General features: G+C 44.2%; 1 protein-coding gene across 1 annotated transcript in view; it reads right to left on the reverse strand.

Moving 5' to 3' along the window:
• PNCK (pregnancy up-regulated nonubiquitous CaM kinase) overlaps positions 1-23,493 on the reverse strand; it is a 474,806-nt gene that overhangs the window by 14,085 nt on the left and 437,228 nt on the right. Inside the window, exons 7-10 of the mRNA XM_069645371.1 lie at positions 17,412-17,487; positions 17,125-17,237; positions 14,142-14,220; positions 4,632-4,719 (exon numbers count right to left, since the gene is read on the reverse strand). Coding sequence (XP_069501472.1) covers positions 4,632-4,719; positions 14,142-14,220; positions 17,125-17,237; positions 17,412-17,487 — 356 coding nt within the window. The remainder of the gene's footprint in view (positions 1-4,631; positions 4,720-14,141; positions 14,221-17,124; positions 17,238-17,411; positions 17,488-23,493) is intronic.

Raw genomic sequence — 23,493 nt, forward strand, 5'->3', positions numbered from 1 at the left:
AATAATTATAAGTAGATGCTAAGAACAGAAAAATAAAAATTTAGAAAAGAAAAGCATCCATCAAGCCTATCTTCGGTTGATAGATTTTACTGCCTTCAATTGAATGGATTTCTGGAATTGGTCCATGGGTCTGCAACCTGTGGCTCTGCAAATGTTTTGGACAACAACTCCAAAATCATCGCTAGCCAGCATGGTCATAGTCCAAAACATCTGAGAGCTTCTGGGTGCAGACATCTGCTCCAAGTATTGTTGTTAATTACTGCATGCTTGTGTTAATACCAACTGTATCTTTTTGTTACAGACTGTCCAATTACTTTTGTATTCGTACAATATTCCATCTTCATATACTTGGAAGATGACAGGCCCTGTTGATTTTTTGACACTACTGTCCCAAAGAAAAACCTACTTATGAATATTGCACTATTGTAATTAGGGGATGATCCAAATATCTACACCAAAATTTACCAGCGGTGGGAATTCAGCTACGTACAAGGTAGAAAGTGATGAAGAAACCACAGATGGAGGATTGGGTGTATGAGTTGCTAGTTTAGTCTAGTTTTGTAAAGGTTTTATTTTCAAGGCAGGAAAGGATTTAGAAATATCTTGAGATGTGTGCGTCCTTTAATGAGCAGTATGGTTAATTTGGTATCCGGCCATTCTATAGAATCACAAACCATCGAAACACAAACCATAGAATTTTTTCCATTAAAATACCATTCCATAGAATGCCTATTTCATTGAAAAAAATGTGATGGTTCCATCGACATGTAATGGTAAGTATTAGGGGCTAGGGTTAGGGTTCGGGTTGGAGCTTGGGTTGGTTAAGGGTTAAAATGGCGTTAGGGTTGGGGCTACGGTTGGGGGTAGGGTTAGTTTAAGGGTTAAATTAGAGTTAGGGTTAGGGTTGGGGCTTGGGTTAGTTTAAGGGTTACATTAGGGTTAGGGTTAGCATTGGGGCCAGGGCTAGGGTTAGGGTGGTAGGCGAGGGGGTTGGGGAGCTGGGGGAGCACCCCAATATAGAAAAAGAAATAAAAATGTTACAAGGGGCTTCCTAGTGCTGTAATTTCAGCACTGGACAGCGCCATGTAACATTTTAAAGTAACACATAAATGCATGAAAATGCTGATTTTTACATGTAAAAGTGCATTTCCATTGAAACCAGTCCATGTATATTGTCGATGGACTGGTTTCGATGGAATTGCACTTTTATATGTAAAATATAGGATGTCTAGGGTTTGTTATTCAAGGGTTTGTATTCGATGCTTTTGTAATTCGACCCTTTGTTTTCGAGGCTATCACTATAAACCAATTTGGTATCCGGTCATTCTATCCAATCACAAACCATCGAAACACAAACCATAGCATTTTTTCCATCGAAATACCATTCCATAGAAAACATTTTTTTTAACGTTACAAGGGGCTGGCTAGTGCTGAAATTTCAGCACTGGACAGCACCATTTAACATTTTAAAGTAACACAACAATGCATGAAAATGCTGCTTTTTACATGTAAAAGTGCATTTCCATTGAAACCAGTCCATGTATATTGTCAATATACATTGACTGGTTTAGATGGAATTGCACTTTTATATGTAAAATATAAGATGTCGAGGGTTTGTTATTCAAGGGCTTGTATTTGATGCTTTTGTAATTCGACCCTTTGTTTTCGAGGCGATCACTATAAACCGTTAATTTGGTTGGCTTATACTATGTATCAGTGGGATTGAGGGATATCTGGTTATTTGAGTTATTGGTTGTGTGTGTGTGTGTGTCTGTGTGTGGTTTTGTGTGTTTGTTCCCTCCGCCCAGCCCCTTTTTTTCGTCTCTTTTTCCATTTATTTGCCTTTTTGGGGTTTTGGATTAGTTGATGGCGGATAAATACTCTTTGTGATTTACATGGTTCATATTGTTGCATTTAATATTCAGATGACTCGTGATTTGTGAAATGTGCTTGTGTTTATTGAAAATGTGAAAATAAAAATGATCAAGAATAGCAACAACAAAAAAAAAGAACGACATTGATGTAACAAATAGGGGTTTGACGGAATGATTTGGTAAAGAGAGTGTTGTGTGTTAGTGAAGCGCTTTACAAAGAGACAGTTTTACAATAATGAGGGAGCAACTTATGGCTCTGGACTCAAGAAATTGTGTTCAACCAAGTTTCTTCTTCATCACAAATATCCCAGAGTTAGGGTTAGGGTTAGGGTTAGGGTGATGAATCTTCGCAAATGGAACTAAAAAGACATTTCAGCTTTCTTCAGTGCTTGAGGCCAGTTGCCTTTCAGTCCATCCCTCGCTTCCCTGGGTCTCTGCCTCTTGGCGGTCAAGCAAACGTCATTCGCCATCAGTGGGGCTTTAAGCATCCCAAGCACCTCTCTCATGATTGGTGCGGGTCTCACATGTTTTCAACGTTGTAGTCAGGACTGTGCCGATGTTGCTGTACTTAGGACGCAAAGCTTTCTTTCGCTGGTGCTCACCACCTATCGAACTCTAGGGGTCTGGACTTTTTCCAGGCCTTGCCACACTTTGGTCATGTTTCTCAGGAATGCACCGGGCCCGGGAGGCGTGGCTATTGCAGCTTGAATTACTAGCATGCTGCTCTGCCAGAGCTGCCACCAGCAGAGGTGGAACAGGTTCTCTCTTTTCTGGATACCCGTTACTAGTTTTATTAATGTTTTGTCCTGCTTCACTTTCCTCTCTGACACCTATCTTTCCTTCCTCCTCTATGTGCTGCAATGATGATCTGACCCAGTTCACCACCACTCCTGACTTTCATTCTTCTCCTCTGGATGATTCTGGATTCTCCTCCTTTCCTATCTTTCACATCTTCATAGTAAGGCATTTAAGATGCTCTTCTCTTTTACTCCTCTTACACTATTGTGAGTCTGTCCCTTTGTCATCTCCTCCTGTGTTGTCTTTTACCATGTATTCTTTGAGAGGAGACAGCCCAAGAAAGCCTATCCTCCCTCAGCCCAGCTATGTCTGTATCTGGGATTCCCAGAGTGAAAAGGGGTTCCCCCTTCATGGGACCTTCATGAGACCTGATCACTTAGGATTGGGATTTCCTGTTGTCCTGCCATGCTTCTTCCCCTCCTTAGCCAGGTTCCTCTCTTTCTGGCCATGCGTCCCACTAGGCTTTAATGCTGCCATGCTACATATCTGGCACTGATTGGCTTGGGAACCTAGGGTGTCCACCCTTTTTCCTCTACGCGGACCTAGATCACATAGTGGGGCGGATGCCACCTGCCCAATGGCTCCTCCAGCCACATCAGATAGCCTAGACCATGAGAATTTGTTAGAGAGGGCGAGAGAGAGAGAAAGGGAGAGATAGAGAGTGAGAGAGACATACAGACAGAGATATTGCGAGAGAACCAAGAGAAAGAGAAGTGAGAGTGTGCTGGAGTGTTATATAGACAAAGAGAGAAAAAGAAAGAGTGATAGAGAGATAGAGAGAGACAAAGAGAGGGAGAGAAAGAAAATAATGCAGCGAGTGAGAGGAAGGTGCCTGTGAGATAGAAAGTGGAATGATGAAGGGGTTTTGAAAGAGTCTTTAAAAATAATTTGGTTTGTGAAGGACAAGTTGCATCTGCCTCATGGGGCCATTCTTGACACAACTTGATTAAGGAAATTGACTGTTTTCACGCGCCCGCCGATTCTTACAAAAGGACATTGTTTGTCCGCAATAAAGGATAGGGAACAATTTGGAGAAAAGATCGTTTTTTGTCCTGGTGGATCTATCACGGGCAAGTGTGCCTTTTGGGGTTAATGCAAAAAACATTGGGGGTCATTACAACGGTTGTCATAGGCTTGCCGGCACCGTTGTTACCAGACCGGTAGAGTACAAGTTTGCGGGCCGGATGCTTTCCAGCCTGCCAGGTCTCACCTGCTCGGCGGAACAGCCCCCCCCCCGCAGACTGTGACGGTGGCCCTGGCACCATTATGAATGGTGCTGGTGCTACTGTCTTCCCATTGAGTCCTATTGGACTCAATGGGAATGGGGAAAACCATTTTCCAACGCCTGACTTCCCAGAACACCGGGGTTGGAATACCCCGGTAATTCTGGGAAGCCAGGTGCCGGAATAATTTGCAGGTCCTGCAACAGTCGGCGGGTTTTACCGGCACCGCTACTGCCGGGCTTGTAATGAGGCCCATTGTCTCCTTTAATCCAACATCTGAAGTCTCACCGTGCTGTTGATGTGAATGATGTGGGCAATGCAGTGCTAGAAGGGGAATCCAGGAGTAAAGCATGAGAAGCATGGGGAGGGAAATAGCAAGGATGTCAGGGAACCAGCAGGGGAGGCGGAGAAGCGACATATGTGCTGAGGCCACTACAACTAGGAAAAAGGAGGAGAGAAGGAAAGAGGGGAAAAAGTGGGTAGACGAAGAGAGGAAATGTGGCACGCATAAGGGTGCGGGCTGGGAAAAGGGTGTTAGGAAAGAAAAATTCTGATAGGGACGGAAGTGGATCATGGAGAAAAAAAGACTGCGAGGTGGAACGGGATCAGAGAAGGCCTTAGGAAAGAGAGCATAAGGAATAAGACACATGCCATGCGTGGCAGTGTTGATTATGAAAGGAGCAGGTCATCATATCACACCGCTACAGAAAACCCACACACAGCCCACGACACTTACCTTCCACTGACTCCGTGCAAAGTTCTTCTGGATTTGTTCACTGACTGATCCGTGGATGTCCCTGTCCAGAGCTGTATCTCCAGATATCCTACAGATGGACAGAGATTATGTGTCAAAGCTCAAGGTGCTCAAATTTGACATGGTGTGGGTGTTAAAGCAACAAGAGGTGAAACAAGGGCAGGAGAAATGCAACACCACAACAGTTCTGTGTACAAAATACCAGGAAATGGGGGGAAGAGGGCTCCCTAAAATCTGCATGTCTGAATGTCATTTTTCAGAGGTCGGCAACCAGTGATTCGTCAGATATTTTGAACTTGAAGCCCATTATCTTAACCATTGCATTTGCTGGCCAAGGATTATGGAGAGTTGTAGTCCAACACATCTGAGGAGCTAAGGGTTGTGGACACCCATTCTAAATGGGTGTGAACCAAAAGGCAGGACTCCAAAGCAGGCTCCTTTTCATGTGCATAATCCATGTTCTCAGAGGGAACATGGAATTCTTCGAACCATATGCATCCCTAATGCGCAACCTACTACCAATAAGATCAACCACCACCCCACGTTGTTTGTCGTAGACCCGGAGACAGTGGTGCAGGTATCGGAAAATGTACCTTTATTTGCTCATAGGCCAAAAACAGTACATAAAGCAACACTCACACTCAGTGTTTTGCCCGGATCTCCGTGCTTTGTCAAGGCTGCATTAGGTTACATCACGATCGGCTGCTTCAACCAGCAGCCTTAGCAGATCCGCACACCTGAACCCCCTCTGCATCATAAAAGACCTGTACAATTGTTGAGTGTCTGATCTGAAAAAGATGGTGACACATCTTTCTGGAGGGTGGCCCTATTGTCCATGGAGGTTTTGGGATGTTCATGAAGGGTTTCTGGAAGGGCCCCCTTACATTTTAGCAGAGGCAGTTGTCTTATTGGTGGGCTGAGAATGAGTCCATGAAGTGTGACACCCTAAACATTAGGGCAAGGTGAGAGGTACCACTGGGAAATCGAGAAATTGACCAACAAGCCTGGATCACTACACGGTTGATAAGGCTGGGTCACTCAAATGGCAGGTGACCTCAGGTGGCCTTTCAGAATCCCTGACCTGGACACTTCACAGGCCGCTCCATCCTTCCACACGACATGCCTACCATACACACCGTAACTGTGAGAGCTTGCACTATGCTCACTATGGTCTAGTATTACAGATCTTTGAGGACGGTACTCTTTTTGCCACTTAGTACCTGTGTGTGAAATGTAGATGTAAAGGTTTTGTTATTTTTGTTTTGTTTTTCCTCCTCATAGGTGCCTCAGGAAATATGGCAATGGCCCGAAAGTTGGCATTCCGATTAAATAATGAACACTGTGCTATTGTATGTGTTGGTTTCTGTACCACGCTTTGTGTCTCTACTTAAACTGATGTCCAAAAGACAATGGGCCTCACTACAAACCGGCAAGAAAGTCTGGCACCCGCGAATGGGCAATTACCGGGGTAATCAGGCTCGCCGGACCCGGTAATCGCCCTTTTGGTGGGTGCCGGAGCCTGTAGATCCCCATTCCCATTTGAGCCCCATAGGGATCAAATGGGAATGGGGATGCCTGTCGCACCGGCACGGTTCATTACTGTACGGGTGCTACATGCTTGCTGTGCTTGCGGGTGCCTTTCATTCTGCCTGGGCAGACCTGGTGGAATGAAGGGCACCCGCCAGCACTACCCAGAGTTTGCCGGTCCGGATAGAACGATACCGGTAAGCTTACGGTACCGTTGTATCTGGACCGGCAACCTTGTAATGAAGCCGAATCACTGGAAATCCCAATAGATCCTCATTGGAAGGGCCTGGCATTCTTACTAAAATATGAGACTAAAATTGACATTTTCAATATTTTTCTTGAATCAGGCAAAGATCTCTATTTGCTTAATGAAGAGTGGAAAAGAGTGCCATAATCTGGGGCAAGGCACAATACCTGAGATCTGGCTTCAGTAGGCGACGGCCGGCATCTTGTATAAGAAAGCAGAGTCACCTAGGAGAGCTGAGCGGCCTCCCTGGGAGGTTTTGCTGGTTATTGTTGTTATTGTTGTTGTTATTTTGCATTTATATAGCGCCTTATATACCATTGGTATGGTCTGAAGGCGCTGGTAGGTTGAACGCCCTTGGGAACCGAAGTTCATATCAGTAGAGAGAGTAGAGAGAGACAAAAGGGTGCGTGTGGGCACCGGGTATGTGTGCAGCTCGTGCGGTGTCCGTGTAATAGCTGCATTCTAGCGGTAGGTGTGCTGGTTGACAGGTCAGGAGTATGTGTTAGTTCTGGCAGGATTTATCCAGAGCGGATGTAGCTGCGTTAGGCCTGAGGAGAACGCCTGGCGGGGGGGTGTGTTACCAGCAGTGATTACTTAGAATGATGTGGAGTGAGCGGCGAGTGTTGGTATGAGAACAATTATACCGAATGGTGTCATAGTATCACTGTGTTCTAGTTGAGTGGTGATGTAAGGAGAGAGTAAGCGTGGTGGTGGGATAAAATGGGTTATATACGCTTTCAGATAATCTCTGCATTCCAAATCATACTATATACGTCGCGTGCTCCAGACCGTTCCATGCATTCCTATTCACTCCATGGATCCCAGTCTGTTCCATATATTTAGGTCACGCATTCATGCATTCCGGCTTACCGCTTTATCGACTTATTATCTTGGATGAATTTTGGCCCATTTCTCTGCAATGCCCATTGGCCGGTGCCCAACACCTAAATTCTCTTGTCTTAGAGATGATAGATCGTGAAATGTGGGTCCTTCATTTTAGGTTAGGGAGCATCCATCCAAGAACCTTTTGAAGTCTTTTAGAGTTGAATTAAGGTAACAACTGAGCAGAAGTAGAAACCTGTTGCTGACATAGTTCATTCTGGACTGCTCATTGGCAGATATTTCAATAATCGAGACAGCTCTATATGCAGAATCCCTCCCTAACCTTGGTGGAAGATATGCCTACCATACATTTCCCACCTACTGTGTTGGCATGTGTTGGGTTAAATGCACATTTCAGGCCCATGGTTTCCCACTAGTCTGGAATTTAGCATATGAGACCATCCAATCTAATTCCACATTCATGAAGGCCCCTGACTGCTGTAATTAGTCAACCCACTAAAAAGAGTAGGCTACTATACTGGTGCTGGGTAGTTGTGGCACTGATCTTTGACTTGTTTCACCTAAAGCGTGATAAATAGAAGTGTCACGGCTGTTCGAGCCACAAGGTAGGAGATGCTTCCCCTTTCTTGACAATGATTAATTCAAATGAACATATGTGGGTGGCGGAATTGTAACAGAGAAGGAACCAGTCCAGACGTGCAATTCCCCATCCCCACCCGATACATTAGTGAAGGATTGGATGGCCATATATTGGGCATGTGCAAATGGAGGCCACTAAAACCAAGTGGTTGATTTCCCACACCTGCTACCTTTCCTGGACTGAGTCCAACAATACCCTTTGAAGTTAGAGACCACAATTCTAGTACATGTGGGTTGGAGGGCAGGAGCTATTGTTCTCATATAGCCAAGAGGCACTGAGATCCAGGACCTGGAGCATTAGTCAATTAGTCACATCCTAGCTCCATCTTCTGCCTTCCATTCCTTGTGGGCTGAGAGCAGGAACGTTAATGAGCGATACACTTGGGAATGAACTATGTCAGCACCAGGTTCATCACTCTAAGTCAAAGGAGCACAAAGCTATGCTAGAGCATCCGCCTGGTTTTCCACAGGTAAAGAACCAAGTGGCACAAAATTCTATCTTCATCCTTCTGGTTTCACAGTCAAAGGACACCTCACATTGGGACCTGTGAAAGATTGAATGGGCCTGCTTTTCCTTACCCCTATTTCTTCAAACTCATTTTGGGTTCTATGATCTTTGTCCTGGAGACTGATGACAATGGGGTCTATCTCTGGCATAGAGTTGCCATCCTTGCCTCGCACTGACCAGAGGACTAAGTGCCCTCATGGTGAGGTGAGACTGTGCAGAAGAGAACAAAGTTGCATCTGGCCCGACGCCCCAGCTTACTAATGCTCACCCACAGTGAGTCGCAAGTGCCATGTCTAGGGATTCACTTGCCAGTCCTAATGGGGATGATTTGGAAGAATTGCTGAGCATATGTGTCTAGATTATGGAGACACAGTCATGCTAGCAAAGGAGGATCTAATATAAAGCAACAGCCCATTGGAACTGACCTGAGATGCTGTATTTGCTGTGTATCTGCTGAAACACAGAACTCTACATAGCTCCTTGAATAAGACTGCTGTCACTCCATGAGAATTGGTCCTGATCAACCAGGGTTTCTAAAGAAACCCTGCAAAGAAAGAGGGTATTTGTGACAAAACATGCTAATGTGCAGTCTGTACTAGGAGGTGTACTATAGCAAGCTAGAACATCACACGTTTCAAGATGATATTTTCATGGTTTTGCATATTAGTTGTGACAAATCCCTAGATGTCGTCAATTCTCCCCAAGGGGCAGCCCCTTCCCATGAGGCCAGGGAGCTAAGGCCACTACCAAATAGTCCCCCTGGGGGTGCTGGACAGCGGAAGGATCAAATGGGGAGGGACTCTCCCACTGGAGATAGGGACAGACATCTAGAGAGAACACAGTATAGCCCCCTCCCAATCACCCCCTCCTGAACCTACACCTACGATACACCCCAGTAATATACCCAATCATCCCATATACTTGTGTAGGGCCAGTGACATAAGATCCACTGAGACAAAGAAGAGCCCAGACTACCCAAGTAATACTTGAATGATAAAGACTGGGATGAGGAGGAGGTGCAGAACTATGAAGATCACTACCCAAGTAGGTGTAAGCATTCTAGTTCTCCACAAAGGGCCACTATCAACACCAACATAAAAACAGAAGATTGACTAGGGAGTTGGTCAATCCATCCCTGGAGGAACCAAGAACCGAGCGGTGGTTCGGCGCAGGACGAAGTAAGGGCTGCAGACTGGGACGCTGTTGGCAGGAAGCAGGCGTCTTTACCGGGTCTGACGTGGAAGGACCTATCCAGTTGCTGGAGGAACAGCCAGACCAAAGAAATCAGAGGGACCGCATGGTCCAGAGCGGGGGAGAATGCCGGAGGAAGCCAGCAGCTGCAGAGCTGCCAACCGAAGGAAGAAGTATGCAAAGGCAGCACGAAGGCCAAGAACGAGTCCCAGGACAGAGCGGAGCCCGTCCAGATGTTCCCAAAAGGTATCGAAGGAACCAGGCCGGCTGGTGGGAACCAAAAGGGGTGTTGCCACCTAAGGGAAAGTCAGAGAAGCCGAACCTGAGAATATGGGTACTGAAAAAAGGGAGTAACTCTCAATGAGGGGACAGTACATAACACCACAACTTGAGAGAGAGAGTCAAAAGGACTTTGTAAATCATATCCTTTTTGACAGTACTTAGCAAGTTAGTGAACCAAGTCTGTCCAACGAACTAAGAGTGAGTTATCTTCTTCGTGAAAGTACCTGGCAGGATTGTGAACCAGGTCTGTCCAACGAGCTGAGTAGAGTAATACGGGCTGGGACCCACAAACAAAGAAGGCAAGAGAGAACGACTATCTTCCTCATGGCAATACTTGGCAAGCCAGAAGGCGAAGTGGGATATACTGAGGAAAACTGGGTCAAGGATCATACTTGTACATGAACTGTTGGTAAAGAACAAAAAAAAGGGTGAAACAAGGAGCACAAGGGGAAGCGAGTCATTCCCCCTGGGTACCACTGAGTGTGAAGTGACTGTGAAACCAAGATACCAGGAGAATGGAGTCATTCTCCTGGTAGTCCTACATCTACAGGAAAAAGTCAAGAAGCCTGTGGAAGGGAGGTAGTCCCCCAGGTTAAACCAAAACCACAGTCAAGAGAACAGATTCATTATCTTGGCATTTAAGAAAAAGAACAATCTAACCAAGAGGCCAGGGAAAGGGAGTCTTTCCCCGTGGTTTAGTGTGAGAAACAGTGAAAGCCAGAGGCTAGAAGACGGGAGTCATTCTCCTGGCAGTTGAATCTGAAAAAAGGATCAAGCCACAGAATATTGTGATCCAGGGGAAGGGACAGAATTAGAGATTTTGACACATGACGGTGAACTCTTTAATTTACAAGGATATTCTGACAGACACATAACCACTTTATTTGAGGTAGGGAATCCCATCATAAAGATATGGAAAGCTTGGTTTCTCTTTATTTTTCTTGGTGAATACAAGACTATATCAACCACTATGCCACCTGTGTGTCATTCTCCTCCTTCTGCACCCTTACATTTGGTGTCAGAAGTGGGATCTGACCTGGTTGACGCAAACGGGGGGCCCTAACGTTTTCAAAACTAAGTGACAGAGCATCTAACCCATGTATTGCTACTAGGGAGTCTATAGGTCTTGACCTCTCCAGCAGCCGCAATATAACTATAGAACCTGCAGAGCGACAACTCAGACCCACTGACCTGGTTTTAGCAACCCTAAAGGTACGTACATCCGATTGGTGTGCAAGTCAGGTTTTGCCTGGAAACACGGACTGGACGTAATGGCTGGGGTGGTGTACCCAGACTATAAAGGAGACATTAAGATCTTAATCCAGAACAACGGCAAACCTGCTTATCTTGTCAAGACCGGGGCGAACATTGCTCAAGGAATTTGAGAGAATCCTCCACTCCCCAAGATCCTAGAAGTACATGACCAGGATACAATGGGGAGAGTGAAAAGGGGTTTTGGGAAGGCTGACCAAGACCCAAACCTAGACATACCAAAGCCTAATACTGACAAGGGGGAACCTGAGATAATCCCTCATTTAGCATTCACACAACACAATGACCTTGTTTTGGCTGAAGCTTTCCTAAAGACCATTTCTGAGGAAGAAGGCTGAAAGAAAGATGGTCGATTCTTTTTCTCAAAAAAGGGATCCCCTCAAACTCAGATAGTAGTCACAAGAAGCCATCAGATGGCTGTTTTAGAAATAGGTCATGCCCACCTCACTTCAGGATATTTGGGAACCGCAAAAACCCTGGGACAAGTTGTGAGCCGATTCTATTGGCCGAGGGTATATGCTGACGGCAAAATAGTCATCACAACATTCTCTCTATGTCAAAAGACCACCCCATATAACCCTCCTCAAGCACCTTTACAATCCCTGCCAATCATAGACGTCCCCTTCTCACAAATTGAGATGGTTATTGTGGGACCATTAGAATCATCAAACCTCAGGAACAAGTATATCCTAGTTATACTTCACTATGCTACACAGTACCCTAGGCCCTTTCCTATGTTCAGCAACAACTTGCATCTAATTCTAACACACTTTATCCCCTTTTTGTCACAGGTGGGTTTCCTAAAGGAAATACTAATGGGCCAGGGAACAACTTTCATGAGCAAAATCACGGTTGAGGTTGAACAAATCCTTTAAATCAAAGATGTGAGAACCTCTGTATATCATCCGCAGAGAGACTGTCAGGTTGAGCGTTTTAATAAGACACTTAAAAGCATTCTTAACAAGTTAGTAGAAGCTGATGTAAGGATCTGGGACATGATGATCCCTTGAACCATATTCACCATCAGAAAAGCTCCCCAAGCTTCCCTGTAGTTTTCACCTTTTGAACTCCTTTATTGGCATGACCCCAGGGATGTGTTAGACATGTTAAGGGAAACCTGGGAAGAAAGGGAGGAGGATATCTTACCATTATCCCAAACTGCACAGCGGATTAAAGAGCATATGGCTGTGGTAAGAGATATAGTCCATTCTCAACTGGCTAAGACCCAAGAACACCATAAAGCCCATATACCAATATGCCAAAAAGGCTGTCACTCAATCTTTTTCTATTGGACAGATGGTCCTAGTGCTACTCCCTACTTCTCAACATAAAATGCCGTCCTGACCTTATGAGGTATAAGATCAGACTGGCCCCCTGTAACTTTTGCATTTCCCAACCTGATAGAAGACTTAAGACTCAGATATACCACTTTAAACTCTTACAGGAGTGGAAAGTGGACCAAGTGGAATCTTCCTCTGCGGTAATGGCCAGCCTCTTGTCAGAAGAGACAGACGGGTTCAACTTAGTACTGTCAGACCTTCCACCGTCCTAACAACAAAACATCCAAGACCTCTTAGAACAATTCACAGATGTCTTTAGCCGTGAACCTGGCAGAGTGAAGGGGGATTTATCATCATATACACACTCATAATTAGTCACGCTAAATATATATGTTTTGCGCAGTGGAGGTCACAAAGTCCTCTATAAACTGTTTTACATCCAGACAGAATCCCGGGCATTCAGATTCCTGGGCATTCATAATCCCGGGCATTCTTAAATATACTATTGTAAAGGAACAGGTAAACTAGTTGACAGTCAGACGTATATTGGTCATTCTTACATAGAAAAAGACGCTCTAACACACTCTCAGTCTTTCAAAGTACTCATTCTCCGAAATATACCAGTACACCTTCAGACACCCTCTAGATATACTTAGTCACTCGTGCACAGTCTTAAATAAATTGTTATACACCCATATACGCTTTTAGATGCTTAAGCCACACTCTGGAATAAACTGCTACACACTCAGACATTCGAAGCGGTACTCGTACACAGTGTGGAATCATTCACTCGTTTACTGTGAGTGCAAACATGCCTTGGGTTTTTTTGGTTTTTTTTTCGGTTTTCGAAGCAATTATATGTAGGATAGGTATGGGTAATTAATTGTGTACATGGGTATGGGGGTAATGAGGGGTCTCCCCCAGCATATAACTGCTCGAATCGAGAAAAATAAAATTGGCATTTTTGTAGTAGGTATTTTTTTCTCGCAGTAATCACGTAGATGCGGAAACAACTCTTGCAAATTCAGACACAATTTAGACATTCTAACAGCCACTCAAACACACGCTGATATAAGCTGTCACAATCAGGCACACTCTAGAAATTCCTGGAGCCTCTCATGTACATGTACACAATGTAATAAACTACTACAGATTCAGACACTCTCCAAAGATTTGTAGTCACCCATAAACACTCTGCCTTACACATATCCAACAAATAAATAAATATATTCAGACACACTCTATTATCCTTAGAGCAACTCATACACACTCTGAAATACATTTTTACACACTCAGACATCATTTTTTGGACTACTCATAAAAATATATACCCAAATTTTGAAAGGAGTCTTGCCATGATATGATAGGTTATTTATAACATGCTTAATACCCAGAAGTATCTAAGCACAGACCCGGGGATTGAACCTGTGGTGCTCCGTGTTGTCCTGCTTCCAAAGCAAGCACGTTGCCCCTGAGCTATCCTCCCGAGACTAATGACCGAAGGAAGCACAGAAGAGGCCTGTTCTATTACTATAGACAACAAACAAATTGGTCCAACATTCCGAGCAAACACTGTTGACATCTTTGACATCCAAGCAACCTGCTTTCTGGGTTAATCAATCTTGAATTCCTGCCTCAATGGCCAATACAGTGTGTCCAGAGAGGCCATCTTGGGCCCGCATAGAAGAGCAGAGTAAACTCACCAAGGATGCTGCAGAGCCTGCTCACACGTCAGTCTCTTCTCCGGGTCCCGCTCAAGTAGGTGCCGGATGAAATCTTTGGCTGCAAACAGACAGACACAACTCCCCTTTAGTTCTTCGAGCAGGTAAGACCTTTACCTCGCCCAGTGGATTCCAGCTGGGCTCTTATTGTCGCTGCCAACAAAGCTCTTATTCCAGACGCATCTCTTACTCCACTAGCATCTTATTCCGTCTTAGCAGGACACAGACCTTACATTGTGTGACCGATAAGAGGTCAATTCCAAGGTAGGCAGCCAGCCAGAGTACTGTGCATGCTTCATCAAGTAACTAAACATTGCACAGCGCTGGCTTGCAACCTAAGCTCGTTTAAAACTTCTATCAAAATGGAAGAGTTAAGAGTGTATTCATAAAAGCATCTGGAACGTAACTATTAAATCAATTGCTACGGCAACAAGAAATAGATTCAGATAATATACTGGTATGCCTTCAACATAAACATTTCACGTGTCAAATATTTCAGCTTGGTTGCATTCTAATAACTGCCGGACCTACTTTTGTACATGTGACCCTATCCCCTTTACCCTCCCACGTGGATTATTTCAGGCGTACATCGCCAGGTTTGTGATTAAAAAAGGGATTTAAAAGGGGTTCTTTGCTGGTCAGGTGGTGGGTTGATCATCCATGACTTAGACAGCTTCATTGGTTCCCAATTGAGAAGTGGATCCTCTTTAAATGGGTAGGCATTGTTCATCGCGTCTTCTACGAAGTGGGGGTGGAATATCTTCAAGCTAAATTCCCTCGGTATGCCCCTTTTGGTGCCCCCCGTTCTCAGTCAGCCTTACCGGTCTCGGTGCCACGGCTTAGACTATCCCGCATGGGGGGGCCGCGTCTTTTCAGTGGCAGCTGCTAAGGCCTGGAATGCTCTACCTCACCCTTGCAAGCAATTTCCGACTCCCTTAAAACCTTGTTATTCTAGGTTGTAAATTAAACTGTGGATCTCTTTCTGCGAGTGCAGCGCCAAGCGCCAAGATACCTCTGGGCGAACGTGCACTTTATATAAGATACATTTCATTCCTTAGTAGTGAAAACAGCCCTTTCTTCTGGCTTGCCTTTGCAGGCACTAGACCTGTGCCAGCGCTTGAGTCTGCACTGCGCGGCTGCCAGCACCCAAGCCTACTATTCACATCTTTGCCTAGAGCCAATAGGAGGCCACAAGAACAAAGAGGCGTGTCCTAATGCTGAAATGATCAGGATAACCCTGGGGAAATGGTAGTGTATCGCTGGTACACCAAACGCTGCAAACCTCTGATCTATTCAAAAGTAAAGCCAGCCTAGTGCCATCGCACTGGATCCAGTTGCACCAATCCACATCCTGGAAGGTTTAGGTTTGTGTTCTATGTGTGTGACATTGGGCGCCTGTGCGTGGATTGTGCAGCCTTGCCACACTTGGATGAGTTTCATTGTGTTCGAAGCGTGGAATTGGAAGCATCTCCTTGAATCTAACTACTGGCTGTGGTGCAAGGCCAAAGCTATTTATTCCCTAGGGATGCATTCCAGACGGTGCCCAGGACTCTCTGTAGCAAGTAGTTCTGTCCTTCCCTTGACCCGGGCACATGCAAGTGAGTGAGTGTGTGCGTGAGTGACAGAGACTGGGGATGGTTTGGTTTAGCTGAGATCAAATTAGCAGGGCTGCCATTGTCTATATCTATACAGATCAAATCCCAAACCAGCATTTAGCAGTCCCGCTCCGGCGGCGGGGACGGAGTTTACACTGATACAGTTTTCACGTAAATTGTGTTTGGGCAAACATTTGAGCTCTTGTAAATGGGTGACAATTAAGAACAAGAATAGATTCATGAAAGGGATAAAGACTTTTCTATTTAAAGAATGCATCGGAGACATCACAAATACTTTGCTCTCATCTCATGAGAACCATCGAATGGCCTACGCAACAGACCCGGCTGGCCGACCCACCCCCCTACACCTTGGAAAGACACCATGTTGTAACCCTTACTTTTCATTGTGGAGTGCTCCATTGATCCGGAGATATGGTTGTGCTATTTAATACCACACACAAAAACCGACAACCCCATTGTTCTGTACGGCCACCTCAGCTATGTTCTTCCACAGCTGGGCTGTCCCCATGTACTAGCCGCACAGGGGTTGGTAACGTAGGCATGAGGGACACATAAAAAACCTGGACAAAAAAAGAAATGCCAGGATTTCTTCCCCCCTCCCCACCTTCATCTCTTTTCTCACTGACAGTGCATCTCCACATCACCAGAGATATGAGGAGGCAGTGCAAATACTGTTTCCTTAGCATTTACAAACATCTTCAGGGGGCATCTGGTAATATTACCCCCACACAAATGGTCGCCATACATATATAAACGCCGGGAAAAGCCCATGGCAACATTATGTATGTTGACCATTTGTGTGGGGGAGCAGGGTTGTCCCCCGCTCGCGTTGGAAACCTAATTTTTTATAACAGAGGTTGCGGGGGTGCCCCTCACAAGTTCACAGTGATAATGTCAAAGCAAACCACAGCCTTTTTGCAGTGACTTTTTTGCCACACGCCTTATTGTGGGGGCATTATCACGTGGAACCTTTTATCGTACGACATTGTTAGATCGACAGACTTTTTAGGAGAAAACGAATCGAAAAATATGGGTGGGGTAAGGGGTTATAAAGAGTAGGGCGTGTGGGGAATAGGGACTATATAATAGGCAAATAAAAAATGTTGATGAGTTTTTCTTGCCGAAAATAAATCCTTGTGATCATATCATAGATCCTTCTTTATGCGTTAATTGCTTCCTATGTAACCGATAGACCACAATTGCATTTGCTGTAAACATTTCCAGTAAACGACAATGTGTTGGAATCCTTCAGTACAAAACTCAAGCCTGACTCTTGAGTTGAACCTTGTTTCCTTGGCATATAACACCTAGGAACATGGAAGCCAGACCCATTATGCAATGGAACATACCCGACTCCGAGATGTCGTCCCAATACGGGGAGTCAAATTCATATTCTGCCTTCAGGATCTGGTTGAAGAGTTCTGAATCATTCTCATCGTAGAACGGCGGATACCCACAAAGCCTGCAACAAGACCGTGAGTGAAAAAAGCATAGGTGGTTACACGCCACGGCACAATGCAAACAACAGGGCACATTTCTGAAGGGTGAAACTCATGGTGCACCCATCAAAATCTTCTGTAGATACAAGATCATATGGATGCACTCATCATTCACAGAAGATGCGGGAGATACTCACAGAATGTAAGAGATGACGCCCAGCGCCCAGACGTCCACAGCTTTACCATAGGCCTTCTGTTCCAGGAGCTCAGGAGCTAAGCGCGCAAGAGACAGAAGATATGAGCCAACAGAGGGATGAGAAGAAGAGGCACAAGGGATCGGGGGATGGAGTGAAAGAGCCTGTGAGATCTAGCCTCCAGATCATGGGCCAGAAGAGCGAAAGCAAGCAGCGATAAGGGCTGTCAGCTGAACAGTGCCTCTTCATAATACATTATTTACCAGCTATACAGCGCACACCAGTATCATTGGAAATTACAGATTGCAAAACAATTGAGCAGTGGCAAGACTTTTAGAGTTCAATGGTTGGCAGTTGCCACTCTCTATATGGTGAGAGAAACAGGCGGATTATTGCTCGTTCGTGGACGGTCTCTTCCAGAGTAGGTTTGGCTGGAGCCGGGATCCCTAGTGTAAAGCTTTGCATGTGTGTGGATCTCCCACTGGAATGTTAGTTGGCTAGTTTATCTTGGGGAGATGACTGAAGGCACTGGGATGGCTGATGGACATGTACAGCCTGGTATTCCTTACTAGCATGGTCTCATGCATTGATTCATGCACAGGGCAGGATCCGCTAAATATTGGCGCGTTTCATGGTTTTTATTTCTGGCCATCGACATGCCTAATTTCCACGTAATACATGGCCGCCTGCAATATCTATATAAAAGCCTGGAAATAATGTTCTTATTACAGGACGGCTGTGAGATCCATGTAATACATGCCGCCTGCAATATCTATATAAAAGCCTGGAAATAATGTTCTTATTACAGGACGGCTGTGAGATCCCAACTGACCTGTAATATAAAAATGACATCACAACTGACATGTAATCAATGATCACTCTTCAGTTGTGATGTAACAATGACTCCTGCATGAGCCAGCAAGGAACAGCATTCCAGCTGCCACTGCTATGAAAATGACACCACAACTGACATGTAATCAATGATCACTCTTCAGTTGTGATGTAACAATGACACCTGCATGAGCCAGCAGGGAACAGCATTCCAGCTGCCACTGCTATGAAAATGACATCACAACTGACATGTAATCAATGATCACTCTTCAGTTGTGATGTAACAATGACTCCTGCATGAGCCAGCAGGGAACAGCATTCCAGCTGCCAATGCTATGAAAATGACATCACAACTGACATGTAATCAATGATCACTCTTCAGTTGTGATGTAACAATGACTCCTGCATGAGCCAGCAGGGAACAGCATTCAAGCTGCCACTGCTATGAAAATGACATCACAACTGACATGTAATCAATGATCACTCTTCAGTTGTGATGTAACAATGCCTGCTGCTTGAGCCAGCAGGGAACAGCATTCCAGCTGCCACTGCAGCACCTAAATAAAGGCATGACAAGCGTTTCACATTGCTTGCTTGTAAAATAGTTTTCTGTGACACTTTACAGCCACTAATTTGAAAGGAACTATTTATGGTCAAATGTTTATTGTGTGCACAGCTGGACTAAGAGTCTGCAGGTTATTACTTATTTTAAATGGCAAAGTGTAAATGGTTTTTCGATGCATTTTATAAAACTGCTTGAACTATTTTTCTGCAACACATTATAAGGACTCCATGTAATAATGTCCCCTCACAAATATCGCCATGCAAAGAAAAAGCTGAAAAATTGCAGTTTCTTGTGGGGACATTGTTACATGGAACATGCAGGGGACACCCCTGCAACCCCCAAACCCTTTTTTATGTTTCATGGGGAGCGGGGGACACCCCCCGCAACCCCTGCTGCTCCTGTCGAATATATATATGGTCACCTATATAGTGTCACCACAACCTTTTCCCGGCGACATTACATAAGGCGACCGTTTATATAGGGATATTATTACCTGATACCATTATAAACTGCATATACGATTTCTTTTAAATCGTAAACGATTCTTCATTGATTACCTGGATCAGCATGAGTGGATCTCTTTCATTAGATTACACAAGAGGCCTGGGATTAAAGGGGATGACAGTGTGTGGCCATGTATTTATTATAAGGAACAAAATACTGCCTACCGTACTGTACGTTCAAAGGATATTGATCTGTAACCTTATAAATGTGGTCGTGGAACTCGTCAGTGGCTTCCAATATTCATATAATGTAGGTGTATTGTATCCTATATTTATATACCAAAAGCAGGGGTGCATAGAAAAGATTGGGTTGGCAGTGTATGCAGAAAAGCTTCATTCATCAGTGGTTTGCAATACGATAGCTTTGCTCCTAAAATGATTTGAATATTGAGTGAGTGAGACTAGACATGTATAACGTCCTTGCTCCAACTGTATTTCCTCCAGTTGCTGGTCTCGCCCAAGTAATGCAAAAGAAAGTTACTTGATGAGGAGAAGGGACCCAGCTGCCGAGGGCGCCTTGGGAGCTTGTTTCACATCTTAGGAACCGGAACTGAGATCAGTTGTAGTGGCCTCTTATATAGCGAATACCTCGAAATGTATTATCTCTTCACTCCAGGATGGCAATGGCTCTTGTGATTCCATTGCAATAGGGAAACCCCACTTAGCCCCAAAAAGGAAACTGGGGTAAACTTTATAATTTGCAAACTCGTTCTTGTTCCCACAGGGAATTACTCCTTCACATGATTTCAACCTTTACTCACCACAGTGCCAAGTATTTATTATTTTCAATGTGTACATAAGCCATTTGAAAAAAGACGAAGAAAAATGCTAAGAACTTTTGACTGACAACTGAATCAAATAAGCAACAAATTCATGTTTGAAAATGTGTACTCCAAAAATGTACATTTTAATTTCATCACAGAATAGGTATAGGGACAAGTAAAAATGATGTGGAAATGTTTTTGAGCATGCACATATAGTGCTCATTCATTGCAAGGGAAAGAAAGAAAATTCCTCCACCCTACTCCATTCACTCAAAAATATTTCCTACGACGGAAGTGGCTGTAACGTTCAGTGTCAGTGGAGCTTGACATGTCCTGGTTGTTCGAGGGCCCCTTCCTCTAATCTGTTCCATGCTGCTTTGACCAGCCGTATACGCCGTGGAAACTAGCTCTGAAGGCTAACGCCATAGCGTTTTGCTACCAAATGGGTGTGTGGCTGGGTGCGCGGCTGTGCTGGTACCTGCCTGCTCCATAATATCTGGTACAGATCTGGTCAGGCTTTCTAGCGTGGCTCGCTCTCTTGCGACATATGTCTGCCGAAACCGGTCTGCAGGTACCTCCGCCGTGTATAACAGAGTGTTATATTCCTGTATTGTTTCTCTTGTAAACGGCTGTGGTTTGTTTCATGTAAAAATATCTGCAGCGACTAACCCTACCTCACATACGTTTTTGTACTCTCCGGTTAAGGCCATACATGCTCCAACTCGGTTAGAGCATGATACCATTACTCCCAATCCGGGGGTAATGCCCCCAATTTCCCACAATGATCGTATGTCTGAGGTTTTGACATAAGGCTTGCGCAGGAGGCCAAGACTCCGCGCTAAGAGAATTGAGATGCCCTCTAGCACCTGTGGTACCCCCCGACAGGGCCACTGACTGTTTTCTGGGGTTATCAATGTTGACAAGTATTTGTGGTCTACACTGTCCTCTATAACTCCTATTACAACACATTCTTTAGGCGAACAGAAACCTAAAGTGAGCTTTGATCACACACTGCAGTCATTATTGGATTGTGTGAAAAACACTGCCCCCGAGCATTGGAAGATTACCAAGGCCAAAATCATTAATGATCTAAACAATTGTGACAGTTTCTTTGATTTGACACGAGGCTGGAATACATGCATCATTTGGTTAAGAAATGTCTTTATTCAAATCAGAAAAATGCTGTCAAACAGACCCTCAAGGATTATCAGTGGTACACCCGGTTACTGATAAGGTAAATAGTTCTTGTCAAACTGACCTTCTAGGCAGGAAAGTGGATAATCATTCAATTCACAAACTACCATATTGGATATGTCAGCCGTTTGAATTTTGTAGCCACATCTCCACTGAAAGTTATATCATCTTCATTCCCCATGATAAGAAGTGAGGGCTCGCAGAACTCTAATCTTGTTTCTTGTACTGCTGCCGGCAAGGCTGAGACATTTCCAGGTGGCACTCCTGGATCCATGGATATCAGACCCAAACCGGCTAATCTTCGCAGTCTGCGACTCAGAACGTCTCGCATGACAATCTCTAAGGATGACTCCATAAGAGACCTGGTTATGGATCATAGGAACTTTATAATCACTAATGTGCTAAACCCGCTTGACAGAGAACCTACGAAACAAAGTACTGGCATGGCTTCGCTCAAGAACTGGTCCTTGGGTAGCGAGAAGCTCTGATTTGAAATGCCTACGCAGAATAGAGCTTGATGATTGGTGCTGCTTGAGGAACTGGGATTGTATTCTGGAGGGATGTGGAATCAGCAACCTTCCCAGTTTTCTAAATATGTGTAAATACCTGCCCATGGGTTCTTCGCTTCTAAGACCTGTAGTCTGGCATTTAAATTGTCATTGCTGAAAGATTCTTATCCTCAATTGGGATTATGTATGGTTCCCTCTTTTTGGTGCTTTTTTCCTATGTATTTCTTTGTTTATTGATTTTATTATGTTTGTACATTTTGTTTTTGTAGTGCTCTGAACCCTACAGGCATTTAGCGCTCTAGAAGAATTAATTAAATTAAAAAAAATTAAAAAATAAAAATAAAAGTATATAACCTCTCTGTATGTGCATTGGGGACTGAGCATGTGCATAGCACAGCGTCCCCCCCTCGTCTAAAAATCTGTCTCAATTGTGCCCATTGGCCCCCAATGGAGAAACAGATATAGCAACTCTTTTATCTTCACATCTAAATCCTGAGGTTTTCTGAATGAACGCATACATGATTTATGATTACAAACACTTAAATGTTAGAGTGAGTGATGCGAAAAATGAAATGCGCCCCAAGCCCAGTGTGCATTACGTATTTAGTGATTCAAGAATACAAATCTTTAATCACAAACATATTTGTAAAATATAAAGATCTGTTGTCATTTTTGTGTTCACAAAAGTCTCTTTGATGTTATGCAAAGCTGCCAGGAAACCTCATTGATGCTATTTGTTCCATTACTCATATGGATATTTTGAAAGAGTAGAACACGAATGTACTAAACTGTGTAATACACATGTAATAGTATTACAACAATAACGTATACTGGAAGGGATCATTATAAAATGAACATTGTAGAATTTTAAAGAGAGTCCATTTACAATATTCGTACAATTAAATAATTTCTATAAATAGCTTCTATTCCACAGATACACTCCATTTTGCTTCTCAAAATGTCATTCCTTCTTGGAAACTGCCATTCTCAGATTAAAACCAATTAACTGTTTCTTCTGTGAGCACCAAGGAGATGTATACTTTTGTTTGCTGCCGAATGATTGCACAAACACTAATCAGAATTAGCAAAAAATAGAAAATGACAAATGCAGTTGCAGGCCCTACAGCCTGTTCCTTTGGACACTTATAAGGCAGGAACCCAGCACCTTCCCTGCGTCCTCAACACAATGGCGGCATTCCGGTAGTGGACACATGATGATGATGTATGTCCTCAAATACCGGGCTGGTCCCCATTTTAGGGGGGCCTCTCTTACACTTAATCACATTCCCATAGAACCATAAAATCAGCACCCCTCCACTGCTAACCTCCTGCAATGTATCCTTTTCAAGGTACTCTTGTTTCTCTGGCAAACACCCACAAGTGTGTGAGAGAGAGAGACAGAGACAGAGCGAGGGAGAGAGAGAGAGAGAAAGAGAAGAGTAAGTGAAAAGTTGAGTAGGAGAGATGGAGAGAGAAAGAGAGAGAGACAGAGAGCGAGTGAGAGAGAGAGGTATCGACATATGATATGCTGGTTACACCTAGGCTACCTTAAAAGGGATTTTCTTATTTCATTTTGATGAAGCACAGCCTACAAGTATTCAACTCCTTTTTTCATATTTCATTGTTATCCTGCTAGGGATTAAGTATAAACTTCGGCCAATTTCTCTTATTATTATTCATTTAAAAAAATGCCCCTCTTGTGAGCCATGAAAATGCCCC

Source organism: Ambystoma mexicanum, chromosome 2p (genome assembly GCF_040938575.1).
Source record: "Ambystoma mexicanum isolate Mex_15411 chromosome 2p, UKY_AmexF1_1, whole genome shotgun sequence".
NCBI lineage: Eukaryota > Metazoa > Chordata > Amphibia > Caudata > Ambystomatidae > Ambystoma > Ambystoma mexicanum.